Raw genomic sequence first — 24,512 nt, 5'->3', positions numbered from 1 at the left:
GCTTTCTGAACACAAGTATCCTGGACTTTTAAACAAGGATTAATGTTAACATATCCATCCAGGCAGAATGAGCCCCCATTGAGAGTTATGAGCCGCGGACAAATTCATGTTTTATGAGGAAAACAGATTTTTTATTTTCTGTGTGTGTGACAAGATAAAAATCTGAACAGCAGCGAGTAGAACAAATAGCTGCCATTATATCCAATCATGAATCATTACCCTGAAAGTAAAATACAAATTGCGGTGCAATACATTTAATAGTCCATATAACAGCTCTATCTGATTTCGAGGCGATTTGATTCTCGGGAAATTAATCGGTATACTTATGTTATAAATAATATTTAAGAGTAATGAGATTCTTTCAGAAAAATACAAGCTAAATTGTCAGTTCCTTACTTCGACCCACAAAACAAAACAAATAACTTCACCTACTGAATTTCCACAGCATGGTCATCATTCAAAAATGCACCAAAATGTGACAGTAAGAAAATAACGAAAAAGAAATATACTGTGTTTATATAAGCAGAGTTGAAGAATATAATGACACGACAGAAATTAATATTATGCAAAATGAAAGGTTTGAAAAGATGAGTCTTCGCTTGCACAAGTTAAAAGGTGAAAATGTACTCGTTGAAATACGATTTGATATCCAAGAGAGAGACCCCTGTATCTTCCTAAGACGTTACTTGTAAGGTGAGTGTGTCTTGTATTAAGTGTGATGTAATATTTTGACTCTGTAAGATTTAGAGTTTTTCAAAAAATTAGCATTTTTTTCTTGGAGTTTATTCACTGTAGGTCTCACTCAAGGATCATCTATCTGCATTTTTTTTTTAATTATAGTATGATACAAGTATAGTATCTGTCAGCATGTCTGTATAAAGGCTACTTCAATTTAGATTTAAGGGTGAGAATCTCATCATGTTTACTCATAATCTAATTTGGGTTTTGTGTCCCAATAATTTTGTTAGATTAGAAAAGGGAGAGTAGAAGTTGTGCTTCTGAGTCTTTACCATCGTGACATTCATTCACATGATCCTGATGTATTGTTAGACAGTTCTTCCCTACAAACATGAGCAATAAGCGTGACTCTTTATGACTAACATGGGTGGAGGACAACCTCCTCCAGATAAACTCATTCATGATTAATCCAGTGTGTTTTCCTCGCTGTGTCAGTCGGACCCAGTGAATTCATATCTAATAACAAGAATGAACTTATCATCTGTTGCTCCAGTGATGTGACGAACGTTGTCAACATCACATCTAATCAAATGTTGCTTCATAAGGTCTATTAAATCATCCCTGTTTCATTATCACACGTACGCATGTGTCCTGTACTTCCTCGGAGGAGCGTTTCTGTTAATTAATGATAGATGCTTCATAGAGGGCAGAGTATATTTTCCCGCAGTGCTTTTAAAGGCACAGCATTTGACAGCCGACTTTAGGACGACGCACAATGAGTAAGCCATCAGCTCTACCTTTCCTTGAGTTAAGCCGTTTGTTTTGCAGCAGTAAACTGATTTCTTTCCACACAAAGTGAGCCACAAGGACTGTGTGGACTTATTTTTAAGATTATTTTATCTACACAGAGACAGAAACACAGCTTGTCAGTTGTTTGGCATTCCTGGTTTTGTTGTACAAGGGTGCTTTCCTGAAGGCTGCTGCATGTGAAGTGAACAGGCTTTTTTTTTTCTTTTCTTTTTTTCAGCAGAAAGCAACGGCGTCCAGCTCAAAAACGTAATCCAAGCCGGCGGAAATGGCGTGGACAACAAGGCTTTTGAAATAGGGGTATGTGTCACATTTCATTTTTAAGAGAGCACAGCACACTGTGATCAGTGTTTTTAAAACTGAAACGGCTTTGTTTTCTCAGGAGGACGACGTTATTGATACTGGCAGCCAGAATTGGCAGGCTGAAAAGACTAAAAAGGGATTAGGATCATACTTGAGGTGTGTCAGTTCAAGTGATTGCATTTTGTAAAGCAAAAATAGTGAGGGAGCAATACTTCTGGATGTACTGGATCGCATCAAATTAAACCTCTGACATGTTGGATTTGTTTATGCTGTAAGTAAATGTACAGTAACGTATGTACAACAGAGAACCGGTTGTGTTTTAGATGCTACTGTGAAGCTGGACACTGTTAAGATACAAAAATGATAACTTTTGAGCAAATATACACATATATAAAGACACTGAATCTTTAATTATGTGAGAGAGAACATTTTGTATTTCAATATTGTATATATTTTTTACACATCTGGACTTTACCTCTAATTTCTCCTGCACTTCAGCCAAGTTTCCAAGCCGATTAACGCCACAGAGGATTACATCAAGGCTCACTCAAGAATCTTCAAATGCATTGTGCTGGCCATACTTGGAGCAGGTAAAAACAACATTTATAAATCTGTTTGTTTTTCTGTTTTCACTGGCAGTAGCAGTTTATTCTGTAGTTGTGTCCTCAACACTTTGATTGTGAAAAGACAAGTACAACCATGTGAATATAGTGTTTAATGTGCTCTTTTGTGTTTCTATAGGTTATGTGGCTTACTTCATTGCAGCCTGTGTATTGGACTTCCAGAGGGCCATTGGTCTGGTAGTCCTAACCAGTTTGGCTATCTTTATAAAAGTGTATGAACTCTTGAAGCACTACAAGGGGAAAAGCATCAGCCGCTGTTTCAAGCCCGCCGTTCGATGCTTTAAATCCAACTTGAAATGGCTAAAATGGTGAGTGGTTGACCTTGTTTTCGGTGGCTACACATAACGGAATGTGTTGACAAGTGAAGGTGGCGCTTCACCGTGTTTTTCAGGGTTTTCATCTTGGCTGTCGTGGTCCTGCTGGTGGTGTGGCTCGTCTTGGACACAAGCAAGCGTCCCGAGCAGCTTATCTCATTCGGGGGTGTGTGCATGTTCGTTGTGATTCTGTTCATCTTGTCAGCACACAGGACAGCGGTGAGTCACTTCTCGAAGACGAAGTATTGTTGGGTTGACACACGTCCGGGTTTATCTCACATGTTATCTCTGGTCTGTTTTGCTGAGACTTTGGATATCATTTGGCCTTGTGCCCCTATCATCATAAGGTTTAGCAGAAATGCTTCCTTGCAATAACACAAAGTTTTATAGAGACTCCCTGATAAACTGAAGGTCTTATTACTTCGACCTCCTTTTTTAAAATCCTTTTTAGGTACAATGGAGGCCTGTGCTGTGGGGCCTCGGGATGCAGTTCTGTATCGGCCTTTTTGTCATAAGAACACAACCTGGACTCATTGCATTCGAATGGCTTGGACAACAAGTGCAGGTATTAGACTCTTTTAGCAGCAGGAACAAGGAGATGTCAGCTTCAATATGGTTATTACACAAGCTCAGCTCTCCATACTTCATTGTCATCATGAATGTACAGCATACAATTCCTACTTGATTAGGGTTAGGCTTAGATGTGAACACGTGTTTGCATGTTTAAAAAGAATCACTTATTTTGTCAGAAACAACCTTTCATTTTGTGTAATATCAATAACATCTAAAATGTACATTCAGCCCTTTAAACCAGTCACATCCTGTGTGACCCTGAAGGTTTTAGTTTACATAACAGGCTTTACAGGGCGGCGCACAGTGTTCATTTTCTGCCGTGTTAATATATTCTTAACCTAAGCTTATATAAAAACAGTTTTACGCTCATGTATATGCCTATACATGCTTATCTTTAGAGCGCTTTATTATGCTGTTCACCCTGATTCCTGGGTTATCTCAGGATTGAGAAAGTGCAGGCATGCGGTCTGTTAATCACTTTGTAATGTGTAGTTGGCACTTCATTAAAATCGAAATGATCAAATCCAGGTTACCGCATCATAAATGTCATAAATGAATAGGTAGAAGAAATAAATAATCATTTGAAATCAAATAACCCATGTTTGTTCTTTGCCCTGTAATTCCAGATATTCCTTGACTACACCAAACAAGGGTCATCGTTTGTTTTTGGGGATCTGATAGCGGACATTTTTGCCTTTCAAGTAAGTGGATGATGATGTGTTTTTTTCATAACCAGATTAACAAGATTTTAAGTTATTGAAAGTAAATGTGTTTCATGTGAGTGTTGATTTCTTCCTCAGGCTTTGCCCATTGTTGTGTTCTTCAGCAGCGTGATGTCGGTCCTTTACTTTCTGGGGGTTATGCAGTGGCTCATTCTGAAGGTAAAGAAAAGTTCAAACATGCATCTTACAGCATTGTATTGTTCCTGCTGGTCTTGCTTACACTTGCAGTGAAATACCATGACCAAGAGCCATGTGTTTTTGTGCACGCAGATCTCATGGGTTATGCAGATAACGATGGGAACCTCTCCCACAGAGACCTTGAGTGTGGCAGGCAATATATTTGTTGGGCAGGTACGCTGGCTTGGTATCTTTGACACTAGTCTGATTACATTTGGCTTTAATATGTAATGAGCTCCAGTCAATCAGTACGTTACTGTCATGTTTACATAAATAATCACTAATAACTGCTTTAAAAAAATTTAAAAAACTTTGCCTCATGTTTTTCGTGCTTCAGACAGAGGCTCCGCTGCTGATCCGCCCCTATTTGAAGGACATGACCAAATCTGAGATCCATGCTGTTTTGACTGGCGGATTTGCCACAATTGCAGGCAGTGTCATGGGGGCATTCATCTCATTTGGGGTGAGATGAAGCTGTTTACACAACACACAACAAATAATACATACGGCACATTCCATGCAAAAGATGCAATTGAATACGCTCAACAAGACATGAAAAACACCAAAACAGGAACATTAAAATGAGAACCAGAAAACCAAGTTACTGAATAATTACATATTGTACGTGTAAAACCGTATCTTACTCTTACTTTTTCTTTATGAAGTTTTAAATCTTGATTGAGAGAGTCCAGAGTCTGGGGCTGTATACACTAAATGCAGCATCCCCAGCAACTTCAGTTCTTAAAGGGGGGAAATGCTAATGAGGGAGTGTCGGCACAAATCAGAGATTTGTTAAGAACATGAACTGTGAGGAGACCAGTGATTTAATCCAGAATGAGAGGGTGAACTGAATATAAAACAGTGAGAGGCACCTTCAGTTTTTTCTATGGTGACAGGCAACCATGTGGGCAGCTTTTCGTCGGGGAACGAGGTGTGCCCTTTGGTTTTATGGTGGTGAATCTCCTGGCTGCAATATTTTGAATCAGTTGAAGATAAGACTCTGAAGGCCTGTAAAAAGTGCAATACAGTTATTGTAAACACATGTGTATAGCGTTGTGCTGTGAGAAAAAAAGTCACTTAGAGGACTTAAGATACCAGTACTACGAAGTGGTTTCGACCTGTTATGTAACTTCTGAACCTGGCACAAATTGAGCCAAAGAGCCCAACCCGTTTCTCTTAAACTGAAGCCAATAAAGTCTGATTGCTAAATCTCACCATCTTGTATAATATCAAATACTGCATCTGTTGCAGATCTTTGCTCCACTACAGCACTACAAATAAGCACTAACAATAAATGACATTTTTTTGCAGATAGATGCATCTTCCTTGATATCAGCCTCCGTGATGGCTGCTCCGTGTGCCTTGGCCATCTCCAAGCTCTCTTACCCAGAGACAGAGGAGAGTCCCTTTAAGTCAGAGGGCAATATTAAAGTGGCTTGTGGGTGTGTATCTGTCCCTTGGTTTATTCTCTTCCCTTTAATGATTTTTATACTCTTGTGATTTAACTATTTTTTTTTTTTTTTTTTTTTTAACTCCCTAGAGATGAACAGAACATTCTGGAGGCTGCAAGCAGTGGAGCATCTGCTTCAATAGTTCTTGTTGCCAACATTGCAGCAAATCTGATCGCCTTTCTCGCCATCCTCGGCTTCATAAATGCAGCTTTGAGCTGGTTTGGAGGTATGGTGGGATATCCTGATGTGACATTTCAGGTATGTTTTAGCTAAAGACTGATAACTCAAGAAGGATGCTTTAAAAACGTCAAATACTTCCTTGGATTTTTAAAAATCTGATGTATATGTTTGGCCCCGATATATAAAATTATCATTCCAGTTAAAACCAAAAATGAGTGGACAAATAATATGCAAACACTGCTGTTTTGATTATTTTCTTATTTATGATGATATTTCACCATGTTTAGTAATCATTCTGACATAAACTGTACATATATTTATTTAAAGGCACATTTCAAGTATTTTGCTTGCTTCTACTGTAAATTTAGTCAATCTCACAATATTCAAATAAACGTACTTCCCTCTGTGTCCACAGCTGATTTGCTCTTACGTCTTCATGCCTATTGCCTTCATGATGGGAGTGCCATATAAAGACAGTTTCATCGTGGCTGAACTGATCGGCACAAAGCTCTTCCTCAACGAGTTTGTGGCTTATCAGAAATTATCTGAACTGAGCAGCAACAGAATTAATGGACTTGGTGAAGAATCGATTTCTGTGAGTAAATGTTCTTCACTGGACTTTGAATGTTGTCAATGGGGATGTGCAGCATGTATAAACTCCCGAGCACTGCACAGTGGAAGGGAGCCGATTTTACGCAGAACAAAATTAACATTGCAGGATTTTGGCCTTTCTTGTTCCAGGTGCGATCAGAAATTATCACCACCTATGCTCTTTGCGGATTTGCCAATTTCAGCTCACTGGGCATTGTGATTGGAGGCCTGTGTGAGTATTTCAACCACAAAAAAAAGATCCTGTTTTTCCCTCAGTGACAACCTTTGACACAGACTATTTTCTTTTATCAAAGCCTCTATCTGCCCATCCAGAAGAAGCGATGTCTCGTCTCTGGTGCTGAGAGCTATGCTCACCGGGACTTGTGTGTCTCTTGTCAATGCTTGTATTGCAGGTAAGAGCTTTTGAACTGAACTAGCAGTGCAGTTGAGCTTGTTTCCTATTGTACTGCAACTGAATAGCTTTCTCACTTTTTTTCTCAGGGATCCTTTTTGTTCCTCCACTTGACTGTGTGGAGCTGTTCAAGGTATCTTCTTTCAATGCCACAAGTGCAGATGTACAAACTTGCTGTGAAGACCTCTTCAGAAGGTGAGCATGTGCACTTTCATTACAACAATACGTTCTGGTGGCTGGGATCATTTTGAGAAAGCAGTGGTTATACACAGGGTCAGTAGATTCTTAAGGGTCGCATATTGAAGTGCTGTATCAAAGGCAACTGGACTTTTTTTGGTTTCTTGAAGACATTTCACCTCTCATTCAAGAGGCTTCTTCAGTTCACGTTTGTGATTATAAAACAGAACTTTTTGGGAGGGTGGTCTTAAAGAGACAGGAGCGTTCAGACAGAGGGTGAACTGAGGTTTTTTGCACACTAACGCACGTAAACATTTTCTAGCAGACACCCAAAATGAACATATGCACCTGAAACTGAGCATGATATGTCACCTTTAAATGTGCACTCAAATGGTTCTGATTTGCATCTGATTTGTGGTTATTTGGACTTAAATCTTAAATCAATTATTTTGCAGCACTCTCAGCAACGGGACAATTGAAGGATCATGGAGCACAGTAGCAAATGCCACTCTGTATTTGTCTAAATGTTGTCAGTGCTGTGAGCTTCCTGGTTTGAACTTTTGTAGTTAGAGGAGAAAAATACATGTCATTGTCTATTTTTTTACTGCGGTTAATTTTTTTCTCCATGTTTGTAAATTTGTGTCATACTTCATGTAAAAATGTACATGCACATGTTTTCAGAAATACTGTAAATTTAATGTATTATATTGTAAATTAATTCACATATTGGCTTTTATTTGACACCAAGGATTCAAAGGACACGCCTTTAGACATATACCTCCCTATGTATTCAGGCATCAACAGTTTGATAAATGTAAATATTTTTGAATAAACCAATTGTTTCAAAATGTTATTGAAAATGATACACACAGTTATACTTTTTGACTATATAAAACTCTGTAAAAATGAAAACTTACGAACTGCTTGGACACAAATGTTGATGAATGTAAATATTTCTAATAAAAACCAATGATTTCATAAAGTTATTGTTAATGAGACACACAGTAATACTTTTTGACTACATAAAACTCTGAAAATGAAAACGTGAGCTCCGCTTGGACACAAATGTTTTACATGTTTATTTAAAAAAAAAAAAAAAAAAAACATAAGCCGACATGATGTTACACGAATGAGACAGCACACATTGTAAACACACATTTATGCTTCTTTCCTAACTACTCATTCATTGGCTCACTCACACTCCCTCACACATTTGCATTTTCTTCACACTACTTCAGATATTTAGCGCTTTGACTTTATATACACATAAATACAACAGATTGTTTGCATGACACCACACCTTATGTCATTGTCATTTTCCAACATTCTTCTTTTTTTTGAGAATTTGGGTTTTCAATCATCAAAAAAACTCATGCAATTAAATTTTTTTTTTGTGAGGGTAGCTAATGTTTAATGTGACTATTTGGGCTCATTTGTAGACGCTGGTTGATCGTTAACCAACAATCCTTTACAGAAGTTCCTCATTATTTGAAGTTCCTAAGACTTAAGAGATTTCATTCTAATTTGTATTCAGTCCATGCTGACTTTTCACCTCGCAAAAAATGAATAGAAAAAAAAAAGAAAAGGCGATGCTTAAGATTGATCATGTTACTACTGACCAACTGCAAAACTCAGCTCTCTTGCTCATTCAAAAGTGATTTCTAGTTGTGGAAAAAAATGTCACAGATTTCATGCAGGGAACCTTACTTGGTGATCAATATTCCGCTCTTTCGGTTATTTTGCTCAGCGGGCTTTTATCCCCAGAGTCCATAGGTCAGGTGCAAATGACTGTGTGGCGCTCAATTACCAGCTTTCCATGTGACTAGGAACACACTTGTGTGTTTGCATGTCAATGAGCGTGAGCGTACCATAGTTAAAGAGTTTACTGATAAGCCCCTTACTGCTCATGGATTTGACAGTAGCATTCACCAGCGTTTATTTTAAAAGACCGGAAGAGGAATTATTAAAGACACAGATACAGATACAAAGACAGATACAGAGTACTCAAAAACTACTCAAAATGAATACCAAAAACAAAGTGCACACAAATATCTTTGACCTGATAACGGTGCTCTACTTCAACAACGTGAGCTATGAAAAGAAATGCTGTTCAAATGCCACCTTTAAATACCATATCCAAAATAAACTTTATGCCTCTCACACATACTGTACATCACAGATGAACATATGGCATATAGTGTGGATACATTACCTCAGCTAACCTCAGTGGCTGCAGCTTTAATCTGCTAAATCTTTTTTAAATCAAGCCATTCAAATGGTTTGACGTTAAAAGACAAATTGTGTTTGGAGAGTTTTGTCCACTCATAGAGCTGATAAGACTCTGAAACAAGTGTTTCAAACCATTCAGTAGCGTATATGTTTGTGGCCCAGTTGCCTTTCATACCGTTAAAGTTAAAAACACTGATTTTGCTGTTTAGCATTGGTGAGCTATAAGTTCAAAAACCCTGTGCCCAATGCTGAAAACATTCTCATAAACATGAGGACGTATGTCTCATATTCTAACTGTAATGGTGACCGAGGTCACAATTCTTTATAACAAGTCAGGTCAACGAACCGTTCCTTTTCTTACAATATTAACTCTTCAAGTCCTTGCTGGCTTTGGTAACTGGAAAGAAACAGGTAATACTATACCATTAAAAGAACTAACATCTTGCTTGAAACGAAAGAGGTGTTTTTTTTCCTACCTCGTTTCAAGAACATCACCGGTTTCTGCAGGCATGGGTTTGGCACCTGATTTATTGTCCTCGGTCTCCTGAACTTTTCTGGGCACCTTTGGGCTAGAATTTGCCTTTCTTATCATCTGAGGGCTTTGTCCTTTCCGCTGCAGCTGTGGGCTGTTAGAGCCCAACTTGCGGTTGAGCAGAGGGCTCCTGGAGCCCTTCGTCTTGGTGGGCTGCAGACTATCCATAGTCTTAAGTGGCCTCAGGCTGAGCAGTCCACAGTAGTAGTTGCACTGATGGTGTGTCAGGAACTGTTCAAATACTTCAGGAGAGCCATACTCTGTCAGTCCTTGATATCTAAAAGGAGAAGAAAAACTTTTTATTGCAACTATAATAATAGAAAACAAATAATAACATTTGCATGTACAGGTTTAGATACAAACCCTTTAGACTTGGTCACAACTTTAACATTTGTTATCTTCGTTTCAACACCTGCAAAGAGGAGGAAGATTATTAATAATATATAGAGAGATAAACGGCCACTAACGTTACATGTGTCTTACCATCTAGCCGAGTGACCAACAAATTGCCGTGCGTCCACTGATGGATCCAATGCTGGAAGGTGCTGCATTTCTGCTCCACCTCAGAAGTGGTTTGTGTAATCAGCTTGCCTTTAGCATCCATCATACAATAGCTAAGGAAGGCACCCTTCAGTTCAGCCTCCACTGTGGCATATGGCACAGAGTTTGCAGGCCGGTACATCAGATACTGAGGAATCACTCTTTGGGAAACACAAAAAAATGAGTGGGTTGATCACAAGAGGCAGTGTCAATTATCACAGCCATTGTATAAAACGTTTGGTACATACTCTAGTGAGCAGCCAAAGTTCTCAATGATTCTTGCCTCGGCAGCAAAGATTTTACAGTATTCCCGAATCATGTTTTGGACTTTGCATTCCTGGCAACAAAAACAAATTAACAGAGCAAGTTAATGTACAGCAGTTACTATCACTGGGAATTCATTGGTAGCAAAATACTCACTTGCTTAGTAATCTCTATGTTTCTCTCGGCAAGGTTGCTCTCCTGTTTGGTCCCATAGGGGATGGGGTTTTGAATTTTGATGATGCACGAGCTTCCAGACTCAAAGATGGGATCAAGGCCGTAAATGACCTTCACTCTGCTGGTTTTGTGAGCGCAGCCCTCTCCGATGTTTGCCGCTTCGGTCATGATGCGGCCAAAGTACTTGTCGCCCCAGTTACCAGAGTCAGCCAGGCCTCTGTTGAACAACAGCGGCGTCATCTCGATCTCCTCTCCGACTAAAAGAAAACAGAAACAAACATTTATAATGAGAAATAATTTATGCAAAATGAAAAAAAAAAAAAGTTGATACTGCAGATAGTTTCCTGAAAATATTACCTTCCAGATCATCTCTTAGTAATATCTCAGACAGAACTGTTAACAGAAAACAACAGACTTATTAAAGCTCACGTGAAAACATATGCTGTAGATTTCACACTTGATGTCTTAAGGCACTTACTGTCCTCGCTGAGCAGGAAGTCAGTGGTGTCAGTCCCATATTCATTACTGATGGAGCAGCCATATACCCCACAGTCTTTGCTGGACGCTAGGACAATAGCCAGAGCTACTTGGCTTTCATCTCCTCCACTAGGTTGATGAAAAAAGGGAAAAATACACAATCATAAACAAATTGATTGGCTCATCAGAGTTGTACCAAACTTGAGAGATTCAACAATGACCCACAAGGTGTCACTGTAAGACAAGAAGGCCATGCCTGCTGACACAGCAGCCAGTAGCACATATATAGACTTTTAATGCCCCCTGGAGATGAGAAAAATATTGTGTCAGGTTACAGTTTCTGTGTCTAGCCAGAGATTCACCTCTCTGTGTCACAGCTGTGGGGCTCACAGTCACATGAGCAGGGCTCTCTCTCTGCATTGAGAATATGAGAATGACAGAGGGACACGGGATGCACTCAGAGGCCCCAAAAAACATCCTGAAGCAACACTGTTTCACATTTGGAACCTGCCCATTTTTACCAGTCACACTGGATGGGAATTCTCTGAATGAATGCAGTGAAAAAGGAGACAAGTAATTATTTTAATGCAATGTGAACACCATGTGATACTTTCTGTTACAGGTGGTTGGAGCAGTGTTGAGGCTGTAAGACAAGAAGGGGATTTACCTTCTCTTCACCTCTAGTATTTCCTCCTCATCTCTGAACCACTTTATGGTGGAGTCACTGAGCACGTTGAAGAACTGGCACCACAGCTTCAGGTGTCCTGAGGCATCTGGGAAGGGCTCCCCCCTGATCTTACGGATGACCTGCGGAGCTGGTGGGGCATGAGAGAGGGGGGGTGCCAAAGTAAATATATACTGTACTCGAGAGAGTGGAGACTTTCTAATGTTTCCATCTCCTCAGATACCAATACTGTGATGTAAAAAAAAACAAACATGCAGTATTTCATAGAACCATTTGTATCATGATATTTTGTGGAAACCTCACAAAATATATGTTACGTTAGCCGCTGTTCCTCTCTGTTAGTGGAGTGGAGAGACACACTAAGATGAGGCACTAGAGAAAGTGTCACAGAAAATCTGACCCAAGTCCTTCACAGAGAAATCCACAGCCTGAGAGAGACAGAGAAGGTTGATTCTTTACCTTTCAAAGGGTCTAGCTTCTTCTCAGCTGGTTTTTCCTCTCGTTTGATGCTGACTGGCTCTTCTGTGGGAGTCTCCGCCACGACTTTTGGCACCTCCAAGGTGACCTTCCTGCGGCTCAGCAGCGGAGAGCGTCTCTCCATTGGTGGGGTATTTTGCCCTGTGGGAGCCTGTAGTAATGCGGCTCTGCGAGCCTGGCTGGGTGACATGTAGGGGCTCTCTTTCTTGCCTTGAGTGTCGAGCGCACCAACCACTACTCCCTCAATATCTTCTTTAGGTTTTGGGATGAAGATTTTGCGTCGGGCTCCGGAGGCCAACTCCTCAGGTGTGGCAGAGCGTATGAGTGACAGACTGTCTCTGCGTTTCAGCCGGGGGCTGCTTTCACAGGAAAGGGATGATGTTGGCGTTGAGCCTCCGCTTAGATCATCATCCACCTTGTCACTCTGACGGTCACCCACAGTGTCTGAGTCTGGGGAAGATCTGGACATGAACTTGCGAAGACTGGCTGGACTCAGTGATGGATGTGCTGGAGGTTTAGAGCAGAGTCTCTCAACAGACACAGAATTCTCTATCTTGGGCTCTTTGAGGGGTTTTGTCTTCAGGGTTTCAGGGACAATGTTATCTTCTGTTGTTTTACTGAATGATGGCCCATTCTCACCAAGCTGTGGTACTAAACCTTCAAATAGCATCGAGGAAGTGTTCTCTTTTATAATCTTTTCTGACATTTCTTCTTGGTTCTGTTTTCTGCTTTGAGTTTTTTCAGACTTTATGGTCATACTATTTTCAACATCCTGCCTTGTTCCCCTTTGCGTGGCAGCAGAGGTTTCTGTTTCTGACTCACTTTGAGTGGACAGTCTGAGAGCAGAATCACTTTCATGACAAGTGACAGAGATCGGTGGGACCACAAACGAAGGCACTGCTGATGTTTCAAAAGGCTGTGAGGTATCTGAAACATGGGTGTTTACATAACCATCATCCTCCCTGTCATCAGTACATGAAACACTAATAAGAGGAATTGATGCAAAGTCCATCTGAGGGAGCTGTTCACTGCTTTTCACGCAAGCCTGATCTCGCTCAAATGTTCCTGTCTTGTCATCTAATTGCACAATTTCCTTTACTTTCCCTGTGGGTGAGAGGTTATTATCATTCCACATACCCTTCTGCGTGGGCAACAAACTTGAAGAATCAGCCATGCTCTGGTCTTGGATCTCTGCCATGGACACATGAGTTATATCATGTTTTGGCATAATAGGCAGTGGCAGAGTGCACTCTTTGAGCTCGGGCTCCATGATTTCAATTTTTGGGATTACAAAATTTTCATTGGGGTACACATCTGGTGCATTTGGCTTGATATAATCATTCGGCATACCTTTCTGTGTGGGCAACACACTTTGAGAATCAGCCTGGTCCTGGTCGTGAGTTATTACTGCTGACACACACGTTGCATCATGTTTTGGCATAATAGTAGACTCTGACTTTTGCTTGTTTTGTGACAAAATGGTCAGTGGCAGACTACATTCTTTGAACTCAGGCTCCATGATTTCAATTTTTGGGATTACGAAATGTTCATTGCTGTTTACATCCGGTGCATTTGGTTTGATGTAATCATCTGGCATACCTTTCTGTGTGGGCAACAAACTATGAGAATCAGCCTTTCCCTGGACCTGAGTTGTTACCGATGACACACGAGTTGCATCATGTTTTGGCATAACGTCAGCCTCTGATTTTTGCTTGTTTTGTGACAAAATAGTGAGTGGCAAAGTACACTCTTTGAGCTCAGGTTCCATTATTTCAATTTTTGGGTTTACATCTGGCACAGCTGGTTTAGTATCTGGGCTGTCTTCAGCGGTGTATATTTGGATTTGTGGAATATTCTCTGAAGGGCAATCCTGTGGTCTCTCACTGCTGTCTGGCTTTGCAACAATACTATGTTTCTTTAAAACACTGTCATTGCCTTTCTTGTTTTGTGTTACTGAAAGGCTCTCCGATTCATCAAGCGTCTCTACTTTCATTGGATCCTTTTCTGTCTCCACTTCAAACGGTAGTCTCTCATTCCTTGCTTCACTGCTCTCACCCTCTAAAATTGCCAGCTCGTGTGTTTTCTTGCATGGACTAACGTCTAAATCTTTCTCTAAAGCAGAAATCAATACCTCTTTCAATTCACTTCTCTCTTCACTGCCTCTAAATTCTGAGTTAGGACTCTGCATTGTACTGACGTTTTGGACTGCTGCATTTTCCTCCAGTATTGAAGAGGCACATTCTCGCTGTATTTTTAGGTCACCCTTCTCTAAACTCTCTGGGGCGGCAGTGGGCGGAAATCCTATATTCATTTCCTGAATCAGAGAAGTATGTTCAGCTTCTTCTTTTACATGATCTCTCTCGACACTGTACGCAGCCACGGCAGACAGGGGTAAAAGCACCTGATCCGGCGTTTTAGATTCGCACAGCTTTATTCTCTCTTCCAGTGAAGATGTTGTTAATTCTGCAATCTCAGATCTGTTTATAACTGAGTGTGGCTCTTTGTTTGATTTCACTTCAGCTTTCTCTCCCTCACTTAACTTTTTAAAAGAAAGGCCCTCCTCTGCTTCCTCTGGTTGGTCATCTTTGCCAATCTTATCACCACTCTTTTCGTCTTCTCTCAAAGTGTCAGTGGGTGTTTCTCCAAGGTTGTGACTGCCTGACCCTGAGATAACACTGTGGGGGGGAGCCCAGCTTTCTTCCAAACTAGTGAGGGCGGCTGTGGGGGAGGATTCCTCTTCAATAGGGGTTTGGGCTTGTGGCAAGACAGATATATCTTCCTTAGGTGAAGACTCGTGTGTTGCAGCTGGGTGAATAGATTGTGGTGTAACTACCAGACAGTCGGGCTCTCGGGGTTGAACAGGAATTTCTGTGACAACAGAGACTGCCTGAGATTCATCCTGGTGGGAAGTAAACAAAACATTTTAGAGACACCAGTTTCTACCTTATGCAAAGAACTCCAAGAAAGCACATGCCTAACACTGCTGGATTTGATTCTTGTGCATGCAAAATATCATTAAGAGTCAAATTTGTTGGCAGCAAAGAGACCGAACAAGAAAAAACAGGTCATGTTGAGAAGTTTAAAGGATTTTTAAGAAGCTTGTTATGAAGAAGTTACTGTGGTGACCTTTGACAGCGTGACGCTTTTAGAATGAGACCATTTTCCGACCATAAATCAACAGATGTGTGATTCTAAGTGTGCTGCACCACTATATCTCCTACAGAGGAGGACAACCCTGTTGTCAGTCTGTAGACAAAGCTGATCAACACTAGTTATTAGGTAGAAAATCAATAGCTCTGAAAATATGCAGAACAAACACAGTAAGTCAATACATTCTTGGGTTTTATGGTCTGTCAGTTTATTCTAGGAACTGCTTTACTTCATGTCACGTGCAAGGCGGCTGAAACCAGGTGTTTACACATGCAGTGGTCCAATAAAATTTTGAAGTAAGCCTTACCCTTAGCAAACAGGGTCTATATTTTTTTGTTGAAAACTCTTTGAACATCCATTTTAAGCAAACTTTTATGTCAATAATATAATCCTTCAAAGAGTGTGCTTGTGTTTTTTAACCCTAACCCTAACCCTTGAAACACAGACAGGGGAAATCCCAGCGAAATGACACACGTGTGCTGTTAACACTGCTGGGCGGCTAGGCAGTGAATGAATGACAACTTCTCCTTTACCAGGATACAAGTCCTAACATGTCTGTTTCATATAAATCTGTTGTCGATGGGACATTAAAACAAATGAGATTTTCCTGAAAAATAATTTACATTGGACATACATAGCAGTTAAGAGAAAATGGATGAGTATATCACCAGGGGTTTTTCCCCTCACTGCCCCAGTTTTGGCCGTTGAAACTGTGACAATTAATGCAGAAGAGTAAAAAAGCATGTGTCGCCTCGTGACAACACGTTTGGCTCACAGCGCCTATCACTGAAAGAAAGAAGTCCATGCTTTTGATGGAAGGGAAGTGGTGACACACTCAGCCTAAAAATGAAGCTGTGGTCATCGCAACACCTCTGTGTGTAAATGCACTCATGTGATAAAAAAAATTGTTTGCACAAATTGTAAAAGGTCTGACTTCCTCTGACCCGTCATTCATCAAGAATGTTCCATCATCACAACAAAGGTAGTTCCACATTTTTGACCGACTGGTCTGCAGGTGGATAATGTTTAAAAGCAGCAGTTCCCTTTTCCACTTGTCATCTCACTGAGCACCATATAAGTGAATGTTAAGGCACAATGTCAAATTCAATACATGTGCTGTTGAAGTGCCAAAAACAATTAATAGATGCTAAATATATCTTGATTTTAACCAATCATAGGATTGTCTATTAGGGATAACAATTATTGCATTTTCAGGAACATTTTTGGATTGATGGGATAAAAATCATGACAAAATCTTTCACAAAATTCTTCCCAACCTTCTGCTCAAGCAAGCAGGCAAATTGAATAAGATTAGCAGAAGCGGAAATAACATTCTAAAAATGGCTGTAATATTGATACTGATTTATGATATGTGCAACTTAAACCGTCTGTCAACCACTTCAAACTAAGATTCAGTCTTTGAAAACAAATGTATGCTCTCAAGATTTGGCTATGGACTTCAGTGGATTTCAATTCAATATGGCCACTATAATCAACTGCTCTCATAAACTATTACAACACTTACATGAACAAGTGGTTTATATAAAAAGGAGTGATTGGTAGAATATTGCCAATTCAAAGCTAACCTCAAAAGCATGGGAGGCAGCATATAACCAATTAGTTGTCTATGCTTGGCTGTAGCTAGCTACCTTTAGCTAATTAGCTCATGGGCTCAGTTAGCCATGGCACAGGTGGCTCTTGAGTTTGTCTAGACAGGGACGGCAGACGGGGCCCATCTCAACCGGATTTGGTAGCCTGACCTGAGAGTTTGGTAGATGAAAGAAACTTAAATTCAGGAATCTGTCAGAATTCAGAAGTTGTGCAGCTTTATTTTCCTGATATTTTGTGAGTTTATTTTGTTATTTAATCTGCTAAGAGGTAGCATATACCTGCCAGCACATATCTCTATGCATCTTTGCTGGTATGTGGCAGTAAAAGACAGGACGGACCATACACAATACATAGATGTCAACACTTTTGTTTCTTCACTGTTGATAAGGTTAGTTCATTTTTTAAATGTTTTAAACAAACAAACAACAAACGATCTGGCCATATCTTACAAATTGCTCCTTTGAAACTTTTTTTTTTGTTGTAAAATTTAAGAAATAAATAATGACGTTAGTGTTATGGGAAAAGAATAAGGCACGGCTTTGGATGAAGTTACATGGTAACGTATTTACAGCATAAGAGTTTCAGTCTTTGACTTCACAGAAAGACATAAAACAAACCCATATTCAAAAGCCAAGAGTCATACAGTCACATGGTCAGACTGCACTAAACCATTTCAACCCCAAATATAACAACAATTATTCATCACTCGGTATGCTTATCAGCTTTCTAACTGTATGGGTGTACACTGTACAGCCGGTTAATCATAGTGTGATAGCACTAATCCCTCAAACGTGAAAGACATGGAACCATTCTCCGAACTGAACACTGAGTTCAGACAGAAGAGAGAGAGACAGAAGTACTGCCCTCTTCCCTCTTCTTTAAATGAGGAAGGGGTGTAGGCAGGAGGAATGTGGTTGATGTGATGAGGCCCTCCTTTCCTGCTGAGACCTGCCGCAGAACTAAATCTACTCCCTGTCACTCTGTCATGCAAAGCCCTGTTTGTAACATGAGAGCGTCCTCTGACATTCAGGTTTCATCATGATCTCTGACGCACTGGTGTCCCACTCATCACAGCCAACATCTCAGATATTCCCCATCCAGTCTTACAGTGTGCAGTATAGACACAACATCCCCCACCCCCACATATATTAAATACAAGTTGCCCCAGTTCTTATGGTTCCCTGTTTCCTCTACACTATCTTGTTTGGCTCGATGCTGCTCAGAGATATTGGTGCAGTGTAACCACAGTCTCACGTGGCCAAGATGACTCACTCCAACGACTGCTTATCACCAATGTTATACTGTATGTTTAAAAGTAGTTGTATTGTCTGACTGTCTTATATTGTGCCATGAGTATAACATCCAACTTTGATTCTCATCCACCACAAACAGCAGCAGCTCGGATCCTTAACTGTGTCATAGTTGACATTGTTCAGGCTTTGGCCCTGACGTGGCTCATCATGTACTATCTTGTCAAACAAATGCAGCCTATATTTAAATCTCAAGTGGCAGTCAGCTGTTCAGAAAGACCACCGCACGTACCTTAGTAAGAACTTGAAGCCCAGACAATGACATTTCTTCACCTGGACTGCTGACCCCTGGCCCAACAGGCACCTCCATGGCCTCTACAGCATCCTCGACCTCTTTGACACTCTGGCCTTTGGACTCCTCTCCGCTCTCAGCTGTCTTAAATTCGTTTAGCTCCAAGTGTTGTTCTATATCCACAGTTTCTGAGGGCTGCTTTGGTTCATCTGTTTCCATCGGCACAACATCCTCAGCAAGTGGCTTGCACACTTGATTATGCTCTGGTTGGAGCTGAAAGGACGGTGGCATTTCTGGTTGAGACGGCAAGTGGTCAAATTCTCTCTCCTTGTTCTCATGGTAATCATGAGAGTCCTTCTTACCCTTACCGAAGAGGAAATCCTTGACTGAGTGGAGCATAGAAGAGATGGATGCTTGGATGTTGTGGTGGTCGTGATCCTTATGAGCCTTGCTGTGATGTTTGACCTCTGAACCATGTTTTGTGTATGGTACCGTGTGTGACATCGCCACTGGCCTCTCTCTTTCTCTCTCCCTGTCTGTGGTCAGTTCTTCTTCTCTCCTCTTCTCTCTCTCATACTCTTCCTCTCGTGCTTTTTCTTGGTCTTCACTCTCTTTTCGCATCCTCTCTTGCTCTCTCTCTCTCTCTTTACTGGCACTTACAACAGGTATATCAGTTTCTTTAGGTTTCTCCCCTCGAGATGAGTTCTGTTTTTCCTCAGCAGTCTGGGCCTGGAGGGTCTCTGCCAGGAACTGTGCTAAACCAATTCCTCCATCATAACAGTTCTCACCTCCATTCCCCATCATATGGCTTCTGCCATTGCTACTGCTTGTACTGCCGCTGCCGCTGGTTACTCCAATGTCTACACCATTTGCGATCTTTAGTTTCTTTTTGGCAGCAAGGTCACCATCTTTGGGTGTCACAGGGACATTTTCCTTGACTTCTGCGCTAACTCCATTTGGTTCTGCAGCAGCTCCAAGTTGCTCAGCGGCCTCAGGCTCCTTGACCTTTGGCAGCTCCTCTGGTCGGGGGATGTGTCGCTTTCTTGGTGGACGTTCAGGGCTACTCTGCTGTTTCTCTTTCTGAATGTTTTCTTTATCGTCCTTCTTGGTGTGCGCCTCCAATTCGCTCTTCTTCTTCTCTGCTTTCTGCTTCAGCTTGGCAAAGAACCTCTGGTGGATCTTATACTCGCTCATGGTGCCAACCTCCAGAACTCCCGAGCAGGAAACAATACCTTTGCTATTGCTGGCTGAGGCCTGGTAGATAGCTGCATCATCCAATGTGCAGCTGAAAACAGAAACATCTCATATTATAGTGTTGATATTTGCACAAAAAATGCTGCATTTCTAATAATTTGAACAATTGGATTATTCTAAATTGTGTTACATACTTGTAAATATGAAGGGTGTGGATTTTTCCATTACGACGAATTTCATATTTTGGGAGTCCACAATATCGGTCCATTTCCATATCATCTTTATACCATTTCAGTTCCGGAGCTGGATAACCTGCAGACATGGATAAACTATAATGAACTGATTGTCTCTGGGTTATAAAAATTACATTCCAAGTAATGCAAAGCACTATTTATGAACATTTGTTACATGCATGTCCTAAGAGGTAGTCTGCACCGATATCCTTTTGTATGATCCATTAATTTAGGAAACTAGAATGGCACTCTGTATAGAGCATACCTCCACCAAGGCCCAACAGTCCCCTTTATCTGTATCAAATTTTACTCATTCATAGGTACCAGCCAACTAAATACATGGGACTTTATTGCTCCATGCGTTACTCCCTGAGAAGCTAACGAAAATCTTGAAAAACGTCTTTTCTTGCAATGTTATAGAAAGTGAGAAAAAAATTCCTGAATCAGTCCCTCTGTCCAGATCTGCACCAAAAGTTAATAAGGGGTAAATTCTGGGCCGAGACCCATCCCCCAGCCAAGATTCCTGGAAATCAATTCCGTAGTTTTTGTATAAACCAGTCAACCAAACCAACCAACACATTTGCCGGATGTAATTATGCAGTCAACAAATCACTGTTCTGAAACTTGGACATGCTTTGGCATGATTGTGTTGTAGCTCTTGCATCATGTTTGTGATATGTCACAGAGGAACAGCTGCTGCTGCTGTTGGGCGGGCCCAATCTTCAAATCTGCCTGGAGTCAAAAACAACATCCTGTAAAAACCAGTTTGAATAAAACACGGTCTGATGCGTTTTTATAGAGCAGGTCAGGAAGAATAAAGCAGTTCATTTAGACGTTCCAGGTGAACTCCTTCCTTGTTTCCACATTACTCACATCCTCCATCATCACATTACTAACTTTTTGGAAAGTTTCTGTTACTTCAAGAAGGCATGCGAATGAACACGGAAGTTAAGAATAGTCCTACCTGATACGACACAGCTGAACTTCACATTACAGTTTTCTGACACCGCCTTTGATTTCACGGTGGTCTCAAAGGAGGGCTGGATGTCCTCGGTCAGCTGAGCCATGACGCTACACAACGTGCTCCTGGAAACAAACACTCACGAGAGTTAATTTGATGCTTCCAAATAGACAGTTTTAAACTTTTGTTTCATTTCAGCGACCTCTTCATCTCTGTGCAGTACATTCCAATAAACTTTCTTAATTTAGTGGAAAGGATGTTAATGAAAATATCTGGTAGTGACGAAAGTGGGGGAGAGTGACACAGAGACGTGTGAGATGTCAGGCAAAACAAAGTTGTCAATCCAACACTGAAACCGATGTTGATCACTAAATCAGGACGCATCACTGGACAAACTGGACACTTACATTACAGTTAAAATGTCTGTTGGTGTCATTCTTGGGGTAAACCATTGTTTGTGGTTAAGATGTTAGTTGGGAGGAATGTTTTAAAAGTGAAGATTACCTCGTTGGTCTGTAGTGAGAATACCTTGAATAGCTATTCAGAAAGGAGGCAAATGAATTGACGTCATTGATTCAGTGAGATCTATGAACCAACCTACATAAATATCTGCCCCCCTTCACGCATTATTCATGTGATAAATATGATTTTTGACTGACAATGTGAAGGCTTCATCATTTATTCTTTCAAACAAAAGTAGTTCTGACAATTTCAGTTATGTTTCTTTTTGTTGTTTTAACTTGGTCTCTCCGACCAAGCTGTTTTTCTTGACCACCATGCAACATATATGTTTTTAAATATATATCACTTCAAGAGGAACAAAGATTCACATGTTCTGAATATACATGAATTATAGATAAGGTTGTGTACCTGTTTTCAGGCCTAACATTGGAGAGGTAATTATTACGATTTTCTGGGCGGCCATTGGAAGAGCTGCTGTCCTCTTCATTGAAGCTGCTTGTCCTGCCATTGCCGGAATAAGTGCGAGTCATAGGCCTTCTGGAAGTCATTGTCCACTGAGGCAATTCACAAAAAACTTAAAATCCAAATAAATGTATCAGCCAGTATGAAACTACTCCACGGTCACATCCACAGCTTGTTAAGAATTCAAGGCTCCAATTCAATGGTGGTATCCATGTAAAAGCCCCTGAAGAAGAAAATAGAAACATTTTAGATTGGTAACAAAACCTGTCTGAAGTTAATTAAAGAAGACATAAGATACACACTGGGTTATTTGGCTGTAGAAATCTCAAAGACACAGTTCAGACTCAATGCCTGTCCTTTCTAACCAAGCAAAGTACTTACATTGGAGCAGGTTATAAATAGGATCAGCTATCAGGTTGTGGAAGGGCTGTTAGTGGTCAAAAACCAATCCAAGACATGTTATCTACTTGTATGTGTTAGGACTAAGATTCAGGTGTTTCTTGGTCACCGTTAAACTTTGTAAATTTTCCAACCTACCATCGAGGTGTCTTCAGTGTTGCTTGGAGCCAGAGTCTGTGAAGAAAATCTCTGTAACTGCCTATCATAGACATGCATGTGTTGCCAGCAGGGGCCTATTTATAGCAGCCCTACAAATAGGTGCAAGAGCACATCAGATTTTCCGAAAGTAGACTTTAGACTTAGCGAAGAAGCCTAAAAATTAAACTGAATTCAGAGTAAAAACTAACTATTTGAACCAGAACTAAAAATGTGCCATTTTTTAATGGCAACACTGTAAATAATTCACTGCTTTGTTTTGATCCATCTTAAAAAGTTGGAAAAAAATAATGTCCCATCTTGGTGAGGCAGTGCATGTGGACTTGAAAAACGTGTCTGTAGAATGTGGTTCATGATGTAGCTGATGACCAATGATTTATGTCCTATGCTTTGCACAAGAGTTGTTACAGGACAGGCACCCTCACTTCGTATTGCAACACATAGTCATAACATAGAGACCCACTTGCTGCTCACATTTCACATCAGAGGAGGCTTGACTGACAAATCTATACTTTGATCTGAAGACCTGAGGGTATTTCATGAATGTGTTTGCTATAGTTTTACATCAGTCTTATTTATGTTTATGGTTTTAGACATTGTTGCAAACTTCGCTCCTAGAATAATTCTGTTATGCTCTTGTGTTACAGCACATGACATTTATAATCTAACACTGAACTCCATCTTCTATATTGACCAAGATGTTTCCCTGTATTGATAAATATTAGATTACAAAAATAAAATTTGGCTTCAATACAAACATAGCATATCCTCAAATCAAGCACATATCTTTATTTACACAACACGCACATTTGTAAAAATGCTATATAGCCTTTGCCTTCAATTTGAAAAGGATGCTAAAAGAACATAAATAGTCAATTATATTAGAGTGTGTCCAATACTGGATATTTTAGGCCAATACCGATACCAACAGGGCATGAAAAATGCTGATATTGATATATTGGCCAATACAAGTAAACTAGTGTGTATGGATATACAGGATATATAATGTGTCGACACATTTTTTGCAATAATCCCACAAATGTGGTTATCAAACTCTTGTGGCAGAGACATGTAGCCTGTGTAAGAGAGGCAGGACATTTAAAAGTTTAACAAAAACACAGTAAATACTGATGGAAAGTGAATAATTATAAATGACCCCAAGTATGGTTTTCTGCTTTGTGTGCTGCAAAAAAGAAAAAAGGTAAATATAGGCGAATACTGCATGAAATATATGCATATATGCTGATATTGATATACTCTGTCAGCCGATAAAATTGGCCTACTGGTATATCGGTATGGCTCTACAAAATATACTGTATGTATACAAGAAAAGACAAGTTAAACATTAATAAGCATGTTACTTGAATATAGTTTATTTACACAGATGATCATTAAAGGATAAGTGACTCTTATAAATGACTTGAAGAATATATTTTAAAACTTTTAAAGACATAACACATTATACTGTGTTAATTAATTTTGCGATTGAAAAGTTAAAAGAAATGTAGTCCATATTGTACACACACACACACACACACACACACACACACACACACACACACACACACACACACACACACACACACGCACACAATTCAATATACAGTTTAAAAGTCACATACAATGAAGTTAAGCCATATATGGCTGTTACAGGATTTGGTCTGCGTCTCCTTTCTGTAAGGCTATTGTGATGATGATCTATATTTCATCACACAAGCCAGGCTATATATAGATTAGCCAATGATTTCTCTACTTCAGTAAGTGTTTGTCCAGTTGTAACGGCACGTTTGTATCTATGTGCCTCCCTGAACTCAGCTCTGGGTTGTGATTGTGCTGCGCCTGAAAAGGGGCCAGATTGCTCATTACCGTAATGGCACTAAAAGTGTTACTACTTTCATCTGTCTCGCATGATTTCTACAAACTAAACCGGCCCATACCGGCCTGTTTAGATGTTAT

The 24,512-nt window shown here is 40.2% G+C and overlaps 2 protein-coding genes across 8 annotated transcripts; one reads left to right on the top strand and one right to left on the bottom strand.

The window, feature by feature from the left end:
- Nucleotides 1–1,336: 1,336 nt before the first annotated feature.
- Nucleotides 1,337–7,986, top strand: slc28a1 (solute carrier family 28 member 1). Of its 4 annotated transcripts, none has more exons than XM_037107199.1 (18): nt 1,337–1,457; nt 1,706–1,785; nt 1,868–1,944; nt 2,287–2,378; nt 2,530–2,719; nt 2,803–2,944; nt 3,177–3,290; nt 3,925–3,999; nt 4,099–4,179; nt 4,291–4,371; nt 4,535–4,660; nt 5,509–5,639; nt 5,738–5,906; nt 6,244–6,423; nt 6,570–6,651; nt 6,734–6,832; nt 6,921–7,026; nt 7,464–7,986. In XM_037107199.1, the coding sequence occupies exons 1-18, from the start codon at nt 1,454–1,456 to the stop codon at nt 7,576–7,578; spliced, it is 1,944 nt and encodes a 647-aa protein (XP_036963094.1). In that variant the 5' UTR covers nt 1,337–1,453; the 3' UTR covers nt 7,579–7,986. The 4 variants fall into 4 exon arrangements, with proteins under 4 accessions (XP_036963094.1, XP_036963097.1, XP_036963096.1 ...); XM_037107201.1 differs by having other exon boundaries at nt 1,437–1,457; nt 1,709–1,785; XM_037107202.1 differs by having other exon boundaries at nt 1,376–1,457; nt 1,706–2,059.
- An 86-nt stretch (nt 7,987–8,072) lies between these two features.
- On the bottom strand, nt 8,073–24,284 carry alpk3a (alpha-kinase 3a). Of its 4 annotated transcripts, XM_037107190.1 has the most exons (15): nt 22,539–24,284; nt 21,948–22,224; nt 21,582–21,614; nt 21,081–21,202; nt 20,078–20,195; nt 18,690–19,974; nt 12,369–15,285; nt 11,892–12,039; nt 11,226–11,353; nt 11,105–11,140; nt 10,730–11,004; nt 10,558–10,646; nt 10,253–10,470; nt 10,133–10,181; nt 8,073–10,046 (listed from the first exon to the last, which is right to left on the bottom strand). In XM_037107190.1, the coding sequence occupies exons 2-15, from the start codon at nt 22,085–22,087 to the stop codon at nt 9,710–9,712; spliced, it is 5,895 nt and encodes a 1,964-aa protein (XP_036963085.1). In that variant the 5' UTR covers nt 22,088–22,224; nt 22,539–24,284; the 3' UTR covers nt 8,073–9,709. The 4 variants fall into 4 exon arrangements, 3 of the variants coding, with proteins under 3 accessions (XP_036963085.1, XP_036963084.1, XP_036963087.1); XM_037107189.1 differs by having other exon boundaries at nt 21,948–24,284; XM_037107192.1 differs by lacking the exon at nt 21,582–21,614 and having other exon boundaries at nt 21,948–24,284.
- Between the last annotated feature and the right edge of the window lie 228 nt (nt 24,285–24,512).

The sequence above is a fragment of the Acanthopagrus latus genome, chromosome 8, assembly GCF_904848185.1.
Source record: "Acanthopagrus latus isolate v.2019 chromosome 8, fAcaLat1.1, whole genome shotgun sequence".
Classification (NCBI taxonomy): Eukaryota; Metazoa; Chordata; class Actinopteri; order Spariformes; family Sparidae; genus Acanthopagrus; species Acanthopagrus latus.
Note: the sequence above shows the minus strand (reverse complement) of the source record. Positions and strands in the feature narration are given on the sequence as shown.

Excerpts from the sequence above, each read along its gene's own strand:
- alpk3a (XM_037107189.1), bottom strand. The coding sequence starts at position 22,087 with ATGACTTCCAGAAGGCCTATGACTCGCACTTATTCCGGCAATGGCAGG. Across the intron at positions 21,203-21,581 it reads TCTCACTACAGACCAACGAG|GAGCACGTTGTGTAGCGTCA; the intron begins GTAATCTTCACT and ends GTTTGTTTCCAG. Across the intron at positions 19,975-20,077 it reads CACACCCTTCATATTTACAA|CTGCACATTGGATGATGCAG; the intron begins GTATGTAACACA and ends TTCTGTTTTCAG.
- slc28a1 (XM_037107199.1), top strand. Across the intron at positions 1,945-2,286 it reads GGATTAGGATCATACTTGAG|CCAAGTTTCCAAGCCGATTA; the intron begins GTGTGTCAGTTC and ends CCTGCACTTCAG. Across the intron at positions 6,424-6,569 it reads TTGGTGAAGAATCGATTTCT|GTGCGATCAGAAATTATCAC; the intron begins GTGAGTAAATGT and ends TTCTTGTTCCAG.